Consider the following 11,472-nt stretch of genomic DNA (forward strand, 5'->3'; position numbering starts at 1 on the left):
CGACCGCGCCACACAAACACAAGAGGGTAGGGGCCGGGAGGGCATTCCGCCTCGGAGGCGGATCCGGCTCCGGGCGTGACCACCACTCTCTCTCCACCCCCCCGTTGCACCCCTGATCTGGTCCCGCTGGCCAGAGCCGGACTGGACACCGGTGGAGCGGATTGCTCTGGCTCCGGAGTGGAGCAGCTGACCGGTGCCGGACCAGGCACCGGTGGAACAGGCACGGGCTGTGCCGGACTGGACACACGCACCACTGGCTTGGTGCGGGGAGCAGGAACGGGCCGGACCGGGCTGACGACGCGCACCACAGGCTTGGTGCGAGGGACAGGAACAGGCCGGACCGGGCTGGCGACGCGCACCACAGGCTTGGTGCGAGGGACAGGAACAGGCCGGACTGGGCTGGCGACGCGCACCACTGGTTTGGTGCGAGGGGCAGGAACAGGCCGGACCGGGCTGGCGACGCGCACCACTGGCTTGGTGCGAGGGGCAGGAACAGGCCGGACCGGGCTGGCGACGCGCACCACAGGCTTGGTGCGAGGGACAGGAACAGGCCGGACCGGGCTGGCGACGCGCACCACAGGCTTAGTGCGGGGGGCAGGAACGGGCCGGACCGTACTGGGAACACACACCACTTGCTTGGTGCGAGGAGCGGGACTGGGATTCCTTCTAAACCTCCGCTCCCTCTGCTGCCTAACCAGTTCCTCTCGCCGTGCCTCTACACTCTCCCTCTCCCTCATGACCAATAGCCCCCGTAACCTGGTGGCCTCCTCTCCTAGTCCGCAGATTCGCCCTGTAGCTGCCTCCTGCTGCCCCGTCATCCACGCTGTGTGCCCCCCCAAAACATTTTCTTGGGGTTGCCTCTCGCGTGTCCGTCGTCGGCGCGGTTGGCACCGTTTCTCCTCTCCTGCCTGGGCATTTACCTTTGCCCATGGCCCTCTGCCCGCGAAAATCTCCTCCCAAGACCACAATTTGCCCACCTGCGACATCGCCATCTTCTCCTCCTGGGCACGCTGCTTGGTCCTCTTATGGTGGGATCTTCTGTCACGATCGTTGACTGATGAAGCGGACCAAGGCACAGCGTGATAAACGTACATACTTTATTCAGTACTTAACACGAACAAAGACAACAAACGAAACGTGAAGTCCTAGGTTAACACAAAACCTTAACGGAACAAGATCCCACAAATACTAGTGCAACACAGGCTGCCTAAGTATGGTCCCCAATCAGAGACAACGAGCTACAGCTGTCTCTGATTGGGAACCACCCTGGCCAACATAGATCAACACGATCTAGAAACAAAAACATAGAAAACAAAACATAGAAAATCCACACCCTGGCTCAACATATAAGAGTCCCCAGAGCCAGGGCGTGACAATAACGGGCTTTTAAATGTAATATTGGTGCACAATTTCTACTTCAAATATCAAAGGGATGCAAAAGGTACTCATTTGGTGGGACTATCCTTGAAGTAGTGGAAAAATGTCCATGATTGTAACAATCTAAATAAGTATACCATAGAATCTCAGAATCTTCCAGAGTGACACAATGCATACTACCAAAGCCTTCTTGAAGTCTATGAAATAAAAAGTTAAAGTGGGGGGGGGCCAGACATCCATCCTTGTTCGTGCAGAATCCTGCTTGCTCCTCCCTTACCGTGGTGTCAATGGCTGATTCCATGCATACATTTTCAGTAAAGGAGAATAAAAAAGTGTTGATTTCGCAAATCTCCTAAATAGGGCTTCACTTTAAAGTATTATGTTTCTCCCCCTCTAATTTTCAAATCAACAACAGAAATAATATTCTATGGTGATTTCATTGGATTTCTTCCCATGGTTTACATTTACATCATTTAGTAGAGGGGCTAGCAGGCCAGAGGTGGATGAACGTAGTGCCCTCATTTGGGTGTAGGGTCTGATCAGAGCCTGAAGGTAAGGAGGTGCCATTCCCCTCACAGCTCCGTAGGCAAGCACCATGGTCTTGTAGTAGATGCGAGCCTCAACTGGAAGCCAGTGGAGTGTGCGGAGGAGCGGGGTGACATGAGAGAACTTGGGAAGGTTGAACACCAGACGGGCTGCAGCATTCTGGATAAGTTGTAGGGGTTTAATGGCACAGGCAGGGAGCCCAGCCAACAACGAGTTGCAGTAATCCAGACGGGAGATGACAAGTGCCTGGATTAGGACCTGTGCCGCTTTCTGTGTAAGGTAGGGTCGTACTCTGCAAATGTTGTAGAGCATGAAACTGCAGGATCGGGTCACCGCTTTGATGTTAGCGGAGAACGACAGGGTGTTGTCCAGGGTCACGCCAAGGTTCTTTGCACTCTGGGAGGAGGACACAATGGAGTTGTCAACCGTGATGGCGAGATCATGGAGCGGGCAGTTCTTCCCTGGGAGGAAGAGCAGCTCCGTCTTGCCGAGGTTCAGCTTGAGGTGGTGATCCGACATCCACACTGATATGTCTGCCAGACATGCAGAGATGGATTCGCCACCTGGTTATCAGAAGGGGAAAGGAGAAAATTAATTGTGTGTCGTCTGCGTAGCAATGATAGGAGAGACCATGTGAGGATATGACAGAGCCAAGTGACTTGGTGTATAGAGATAATAGGAGAGGGCCTAGAACTGAGCCCTGGGGGACACCAGTGGTGAGAGCACGTGGTGCGGAGACAGATTCTCGCCACGCCACCTGGTAGGAGCGACCTGTCAGGTAGGACGCAATCCAAGAGTGAGCAGCGCCGGAGATGCCCAACTCGGAGAGGGAGAGGAGGATCTGATGGTTCACAGTATCAAAGGCAGCAGATAGGTCTAGAAGGATAAGAGCAGAGGAGAGAGAGTTAGCTTTAGCAGTGCGGAGAGCCTCCGTGACACAGAGAAGAGCAGTCTCAGTTGAATGACCAGTCTTGAAACCTGACTGGTTTGGATCAAGAAGGTTATTCTGAGAGAGATAGTAGGAGAGTTGGCTAGAGACGGCACGCTCAAGAGTTTTGGAGAGAAAAGAAAGAAAGGATACTGGTCTGTAGTTGTTGACATCGGAGGGATCGAGTGTAGGTTTTTTGAGGAGGGGTGCAACTCTCGCTCTCTTGAAGACGGAAGGGACATGGCCAGCGGTCAAGGATGAGTTGATGAGCGAGGTGAGGTAAGGGAGAAGGTCTCCGGAAATGGTCTGGAGAAGAGAGGAGGGGATAGGGTCAAGCGGGCAGGTTGTTGGCCGGCCGGCCGTCACAAGTCGCAAGATTTCATCTGGAGAGAGAGGGAAGAAAGAAGTCAAAGTATACCATGGCAGTCCACCATTATATAATAATCTGAACTGTTTATCGAGTTGTACATGGCATCATTGTAATCATTGACCATCAAGACATAGGTGTAGACATCACCTTTTCTATGTTATCATGCTTGGTTCAGCAGATATGACGGAAAATACATTGTCCAGTTATGGCGGAATAGCAAAATGACCGCCACGGCCGCCAGGGGGCGTTTTTGATGTTGTGCATGGTATCATTTTAATCCTTAACCATCACAACGTAGGGGTAGACATCACTTTTTCTGTGATTTAATGTTTGGTTCAGGAGATATAATGCAAAATACATTATTTGGTTATGGCGGAATGGAAAATGGCTGCCACGGCCGCCAGGAGACATTTTTCCAATGCCTCCATATCTGAAAATATTCAGGGACCCAAACTGTACAAGTGAACCAAGTTTCATGCTTTTATGAAAAAGTTCACATCATTTTCACATATGCCTGAACTATTTGGATAAATTATCCAAATGAATAATCTGTTTTCTGGCATGGTAATGTGGAATGACTTCAATCAATAGATAATATCCTAAGCCCAGTTGTGAGGAATCTGGTATTGACTTGGACCCCCAGCACATAGCCTAGCAGGCAGCTGTCATGATCGTCGAACAGAGATGAGGACCAAGGCGCAGCGTTGCAGGCAAACATACTCTTTATTAGAGACACGATCAAAAACCACAAAACGAAAACGTGACAGTTCACGGTCTAACACAACAGACTCGAAACAAGATCCCACAAACTCTGTGGGGAAACAGGCTGCTAAAGTATGGTTCTCAATCAGAGACAACAAGCAACAGCTGAATCCCGTTGCCTCTGATTGAGAACCACACTGGCCAACATAGAACAACAATACTAGAATGTGAAACCTAGAACAAAACACAGACTTTACACACCCTGGCTCAACATATTAGAGTCCCCAGAGCCAGGGCGTGACAGTACCCCCCCCTAAAGGCGCGGACTCCGACCGCGCCCACCAAATACCACAGGGGAGGGACCGGGTGGGCACTCCGCTTAGGCGGCGGATCCGGCTCCGGGCCTGATCCCCGCTCCCTCTCCAACCCCCCAAAGTATCCCTGGTCCGGTCTGGCCCCGCTGGCCGGAGCTGGACTGCACACTGGTGGAGCGGATTGCTCTAGCTCCGGCGTGAAGCATCTGACCGGTGCCGGACCAGCCACCGGTGGAACAGGCACGGGCCGTGCCGGACTGACGACGCACACCACTGGCTTGGTGTGGGGAGCAGGAGCGGGCCGAGCCGGGCTGACGAAACGCACCACTGACTTGCTGCGGGGAGCAGGAGCGGGCCGGACCGGGCTGACGAAGCGCACCACTGACTTGGTGCGGGGAGCAGGAACGGGCCGGACAGGGCTGACGACGCGCACCACTGACTTGGTGCGGGGAGCAGGAATGGGCCGGACAGGGCTGACGAAACGCACCACTGACTTGGTGCGGGGAGCAGGAATGGGCCGGACTGGGCTGGCGACGCGCACCACAGACTTGGTGCGGGGAGCAGGAACAGGCCGGGCCGAGCTGGCGACGCGCACCGTAGACTTGGTGCGAGTGGCAGGAACAGGCCGGACCGTACTGGGAACACACACCACTGGCCCTACGTGGGGATCAGGAACAGGCCGGACCGGACTGGCAACACACGCCAGTACCTCTCGCCGTGCCTCTACATCCTCCTTCCCCCTGGTGACCAGTGACTCCCGTAACCTGGCGGCCTCCTGCTGCCCCGTCGTCCACGGCGTTAGCCCCCCCCCTAAAAAATGTATGGGCTTCACTCCTACCCGTGGACCAGGTCTCCATGCTTCTCGCCAGCCTTTCGCCCTTCTGCCTCCACGTCAAGCCCCTCTCTTCCTCACATGGCTTGACCCAGTCGAGGAGGCGAAGGAGATCCGCTAGAGATCTCTCAGGCGATGGCTCCTGGACTTGCTGCTTGGTCCAGTCTTGGTGGGATCTTCTGTCACGATCGTCGAACAGAGATGAGGACCAAGGCGCAGGGTTGCAGGCAAACATACTCTTTATTAGAGACACGATCAAAAACCACAAAACGAAAACGTGACAGTTCACGGTCTAACACAACAGACTCGAAACAAGATCCCACAAACTCTGTGGGGAAACAGGCTGCTAAAGTATGGTTCTCAATCAGAGACAACAAGCAACAGCTGAATCCCGTTGCCTCTGATTGAGAACCACACTGGCCAACATAGAACAACAATACTAGAAAGTGAAACCTAAAACAAAACACATAGACTTTACACACACTGGCTCAACATATTAGAGTCCCCAGAGCCAGGGCGTGACAGCAGCACATTGGGCTGCAGTTCATTTGCAGGTATTCATACATGTTTATGAATATACATATACAGAATGTACAGGATATGAATTTTTCATTGAAGATACAGCTTATGAAATAACAATGACATTTGGTAAGGACACCGCAAATGCAGTAGCTCACCAGTTTACACAGATGTTGATACACCTACCAGCAGAACAATAGCAAACTTTATGTGACAATATATAGGCCTAAGTAGCAATCCCACAATCAACTTGACTGATGTCGATGTTCCCAATTTAACAAAGGGCGAGAAACTCATGAAATAAGGGGAGAAACCCGAAAAACGATTTCAACTCTTCCGTCTTCCATCTTTATGTAACGGCATTCAATATGAAACATACCATCTCTCCTTCCTCCCTGGAGAATGCATCTTTGGTGTTCAGGGTTATATTTAAAGATAGACAGACCACTGACAGGGTTGCAGAGCAGCACTTAGTAAGCCCAAGTCATCCTGTTTAATAATGCAGGAACACACATGCAACAGGCACATGGCCATGCATATTAAAGCACCAGTGCAGCCCTGCAAGAAAGAACACCAGAGAGGATGGGAGAGGGTGGTCTGGGCTATTCTCTATCTTTACATTGAGACATTTTCTCCCTGTGAACATTTCTTTAGGTCATGTCTCACATGTAGTCTTCTCCCGAGGCTTCCATCTGCAAGCTAGACTGTAGACTGCAGGTTCTGCAGACAGTGCTCTCTTTAACTCTGGCTTTGAGCCTCAGTTAACCTTGCATTGTATAGTGAGTGAGGTCCCAGATCAAGTTGCCTCAAAGGGTGATAGGATACTTTTTCTTTCTGGGAAACTTTTACTGGCTATAGTGGATGTCGTTGTAACAAGCATAACCCGCGCAATGTATCGAGTTGTTCAAGATCAAGTTGTATACTACTGTCATCACTTTGAGTGTCATCGTCACAGCCGGTGCATGAAGTGAGACCCAACATTTTACTCTCCCTTGTAGCAGTTGGTTCTAAATTCGTTCTCGGTGTAATGTTGCCACCTTTTGTTCTAAAAGTGTACTGCACCGGAAGTATTGATCTTCTTTCTGCCATACGTCATCACACTTCCTGCGCACGTGTAGTCCACATTAACTGTAGTTGTGTTCCTAGGTAGCTAGCTAGCTCTATGAATAGCTTATTTTAGTTACTTATTAATGTATTGATCATCGTATTCGAACTTCGAGGCGAGGCTGCACGGTAAGTTGAGATCAACAACGTTGACGTAAATGTAAGAAACGCTTGTGCAAAGCGTGACTAACCCACATGCTAGCCACTTAGCTAGCTAGCTAGCTAACGTTACCCAGTGTCAGCAGGCAGTGCCTATCCTACGGCTAGCTAGCCTCTATCTATGTTCGGATGACGGAGCGTAGAGGCTAACGGTTAGCTAACTGCTATGTTTGTTTTTGCTACAGCTCTCTGCAAAAATGACCACATGTGATCTGATAATATGATTGTCCTGAACCCATTTATCAACATAAATCTATTCCAGGCCATCTGATCTGTCTGGACACGTGAGGTGGAGAGGATGAACATCGAGGAGAATAAAGTGAATGAGGATATGGCTGATAATGATGATGAAGAGTCTGGAGAAGTGCCCAAGATTGAATCAGATGAAGGTGAGGATGACGACAACCCAGAGGATGATGATGAGGAACTTAAAGAACAGGCTGAAGGCGATCCCAAAGAGGAAAAGGTGTCAATAGGCAAGAAGTGTCTGCCTGGAATAGTGTATTTAGGTCATATACCACCAAGACTGAGACCCAAGCATATGCGCAACATGCTGAGTCTGTACGGGGAGATTGGAAGGATATTCCTACAGCCTGAAGGTAAGACTGCACTCACTCTGCATGTTAAAATCAACCCTGACACTGTCTGACAGGATTTCAATGTTTTGTCTCAATCATCATTACAATGTTATCTGTTGTCCTCAGACCGGTCTGTGAAGAGGAGGAAGAAGAAAGCAGGCTCCAAGGCATGCAGTTTCACTGAGGGCTGGGTGGAGTTCAGGGACAAGAGAGTGGCCAAGAGAGTGGCAGCTAGCCTCCACAACACACCGATGGGCGCCCGGAAAAGGAGCCGTTTTGTCAGTGACCTCTGGAACATCAAGGTATCTCAATTTTCTCTTCAATGATCTCTGTGTGGACATTTTAGTGTAACTACATTTAACTTTGGTAGTTTAAAGCACTGTCGTAACACGCATGCCACACGTCCCTTATTAATAGAAACTTTAATACCAACATTTATTTTATTTTTGTTGAAATTTTTACTGTCAGAATAATTATTCTGACTCTAATTGTCAATTTTATTGTTCAGTACCTCCACAGGTTCCAGTGGTGTCACCTGAGTGAGCGACTGGCCTATGAGATGACTGTGCTCCAGCAGCGCCTCAGAACTGAGATCTCTCAGGCCAAACGAGAAACCAATTTCTACCTGGCCAACGTGGAGAAGAGCCAGAACATGGACAAACTGAGGAAGAAGAGGGAGCGGAAGGGTGAGAAGATAGAGGAGAAGACGTGGGACTTCACCCAGCGACGTACAGAGGATGAGATCCAGATGAGTCGCCTCCGTAAACAGACCATGTCCAAGAAGAACCTGCTGAAGGCCCAGGACAAGGCCAGGGACATACAGCAGAAGTCCCAGTCGAACGTCTCTCTGCTGGCCAAGATCTTCAACAGCAGCAAAGCCAAGGACTGAACCCATCCCAGCAGTCTTGGCAAACACAGGATCCCAGGACTTGTCTCATTCAGTATCACAATTAGAGCATCCTTTTGCCCCTGACACTTGCTGGTGTTGTGAGCGACACTGAGAAGATGGGCTCTATCCAGACACATACAGACTCACAGGGAAAAATAGGGTTTTCTCCATCAGTGTAATTTGATTATAATTGTAGGAGAGACTTGGACAGGTCCTCTTTTTGATTTAATGCATTGCAAACTATAAGCTATGATGCAGTAATAATATTTTCAGCATCATGGAAAACACGTGCTCATACTGTATGTGCTATTTGTAAACATTTAGTAAAAATATTTAATGGAAATAACTCAATCATTATTTCATTTAATTAGTGTAAAGATAAACACAAACTATACATACGCTGAACAAAAATATAAACGCAACATGTAATGTGTTGGTGCCATGTTTCATGAACTGAAATAAAAAATCCCAGAAATGTTCCATACGCACAAAAATATTATGTATCTCAAATTTTGGCAACAAATTTGTTTACATCCTTGTTAGTGAGCATTTCTCCTTTGCCAAGATAATTAGTTTTGTTCAGTATACAATATGTATTTCAATACTTTCAGACTCCTGGTACAGGTAATATTAACAAGAACAGAACATTTGGTCCATGACAGAAATGAGACCAAATCTGGATCAAAATTACTCATTACTGATTTACGTTTAACTATACTGAACAAAAATATAAACGCAACATGCAACAATTAAAATAATTTTACTGAGTTATAGTTCATTTAAGGAAATCGGTCATTTGAAATAAATGATCAACATTTCTGGGATCTTTTATTTCAGCTCATGAAACATGGGACCAACACTTTACGTGTTGCGTTTATATTTTTGTTCAGTATATACAGTGGGGAAAAAAAGTATTTAGTCAGCCACCAATTGTGCAAGTTCTCCCACTTAAAAAGATGAGAGAGGCCTGTAATTTTCATCATAGGTACACGTCAACTATGACAGACAAAATGAGGAAAAAAAATCCAGAAAATCACATTGTAGGATTTTTAATGAATTTATTTGCAAATTATGGTGGAAAATAAGTATTTGGTCAATAACAAAAGTTTCTCAATACTTTGTTATATACCCTTTGTTGGCAATGACACAGGTCAAACGTTTTCTGTAAGTCTTCACAAGGTTTTCACACACTGTTGCTGGTATTTTGGCCCATTCCTCCATGCAGATCTCCTCTAGAGCAGTGATGTTTTGGGGCTGTCGCTGGGCAACACGGACTTTCATCTCCCTCCAAAGATTTTCTATGGGGTTGAGATCTGGAGACTGGCTAGGCCACTCCAGGACCTTGAAATGCTTCTTACGAAGCCACTCCTTCATTGCCCGGGAGGTGTGTTTGGGATCATTGTCATGCTGAAAGACCCAGCCACGTTTCATCTTCAATGCCCTTGCTGATGGAAGGAGGTTTTCCACTCAAAATCTCACGATACATGGCCCCATTCATTCTTTCCTTTACACGGATCAGTCGTCCTGGTCCCTTTGCAGAAAAACAGCCCCAAAGCATGATGTTTCCACCCCCATGCTTCACAGTAGGTATGGTGTTCTTTGGATGCAACTCAGCATTCTTTGTCCTCCAAACACGACGAGTTGAGTTTTTACCAAAAAGTTCTATTTTGGTTTCATCTGACCATATGACATTCTCCCAATCCTCTTCTGGATCATCCAAATGCACTCTAGCAAACTTCAGACGGGCCTGGACATGTACTGGCTTAAGCAGGGGGACACATCTGGCACTGCAGGATTTGAGTCCCTGGCGGCGTAGTGTGTTACTGATGGTAGGCTTTGTTACTTTGGTCCCAGCTCTCTGCAGGTCATTCACTAGGTCCCCCCGTGGGGTTCTGGGATTTTTGCTCACCGTTCTTGTGATCATTTTGACCCCACGGGGTGAGATCTTGCGTGGAGCCCCAGATCGAGGGAGATTATCAGTGGTCTTGTATGTCTTCCATTTCCTAATAATTGCTCCCACAGTTGATTTCTTCAAACCAAGCTGCTTACCTATTGCAGATTCAGTCTTCCCAGCCTGGTGCAGGTCTACAATTTTGTTTCTGGTGTCCTTTGACAGCTCTTTGGTCTTGGCCATAGTGGAGTTTGGAGTGTGACTGTTTGAGGTTGTGGACAGGTGTCTTTTTATACTGATAACAAGTTCAAACAGGTGCCATTAATACAGGTAACAAGTGGAGGACAGAGGAGCCTCTTAAAGAAGAAGTTACAGGTATGTGAGAGCCAGAAATCTTGCTTGTTTGTAGGTGACCAAATACTTATTTTCCACCATCATTTGCAAATAAATTCATAAAAAATCCTACAATATGATTTTCTGGAAAAAAAATTCTCAATTTGTCTGTCATAGTTGACGTGTACCTATGATGAAAATTACAGGCCTCTCTCATCTTTTTAAGTGGGAGAACTTGCACAATTGGTGGCTGACTAAATACTTTTTTTCCCCACTGTATGTATCTCTGTTAATGTGGCAAAAACATGCTTCTCCCTCTAATATCTGCTTGGACACGTCACGTAGTATGTTCATTGCATGTTTGTTAGGTAACTTTTCTCTGAAAGGTATTTGGATTTATTAAGGATCCCCATTAGCTCCTACCAAGGCAGCAGCTATTCTTCCTGGGGTCCAGAAAAATTAAGGCAGTTATTTTCCATTTAAAAAAACATTACAAAACAGTTCACAACAGATTTCAAAACACATTACGTGTGCCCTGAGGCCACTACTCTACTACCACTTATCTACAACACTAAATCCATATGTACCTGTGTGTATAGTGAGTATGTTATCGTGTGTGTCTGTGCCTGTGTGTGTCTCTTCACAGTCCCTGCTGTTCCATAAGGTGTATTTTTATCTGTTTTAAACAAATCTGATGTTACTGCTTGCATGAGTTACTTGATGTGGAATAGAGTTCCATGTAGTCATGGCTCTATGTAGTACTGTGTGCCTCCCATAGTCTGTTCTGGACTTGGGGACTGTGTAGAGACCACTGGTGGCATGTCTTGTGGGGGATGCATGGGTGTCTGAGATGTGTGCTAGTAGTTTAAACAGACAGCTCGGTGCATTCAACATGTTAATACGTCTCACAAAACAAGTAGTGATGAAGTC

The 11,472-nt window shown here is 47.7% G+C and overlaps 1 protein-coding gene across 1 annotated transcript; it reads left to right on the plus strand.

Moving 5' to 3' along the window:
* Nucleotides 1-6,685: 6,685 nt before the first annotated feature.
* Nucleotides 6,686-8,798, plus strand: abt1 (activator of basal transcription 1). The gene is made up of 4 exons (XM_084187652.1): nt 6,686-6,821; nt 7,114-7,450; nt 7,556-7,731; nt 7,938-8,798. The coding sequence occupies exons 2-4, from the start codon at nt 7,150-7,152 to the stop codon at nt 8,316-8,318; spliced, it is 858 nt and encodes a 285-aa protein (XP_084043778.1). The 5' UTR covers nt 6,686-6,821; nt 7,114-7,149; the 3' UTR covers nt 8,319-8,798.
* The last annotated feature ends 2,674 nt before the right edge of the window (nt 8,799-11,472 follow it).

The sequence above is a fragment of the Coregonus lavaretus genome, assembly GCF_964263955.1.
Source record: "Coregonus lavaretus genome assembly, chromosome: 22".
Classification (NCBI taxonomy): Eukaryota; Metazoa; Chordata; class Actinopteri; order Salmoniformes; family Salmonidae; genus Coregonus; species Coregonus lavaretus.

Excerpts from the sequence above, each read along its gene's own strand:
- abt1 (XM_084187652.1), top strand. The coding sequence starts at position 7,150 with ATGAACATCGAGGAGAATAAAGTGAATGAGGATATGGCTGATAATGAT. Across the intron at positions 7,451-7,555 it reads GATATTCCTACAGCCTGAAG|ACCGGTCTGTGAAGAGGAGG; the intron begins GTAAGACTGCAC and ends TGTTGTCCTCAG. Across the intron at positions 7,732-7,937 it reads GTGACCTCTGGAACATCAAG|TACCTCCACAGGTTCCAGTG; the intron begins GTATCTCAATTT and ends TTTATTGTTCAG.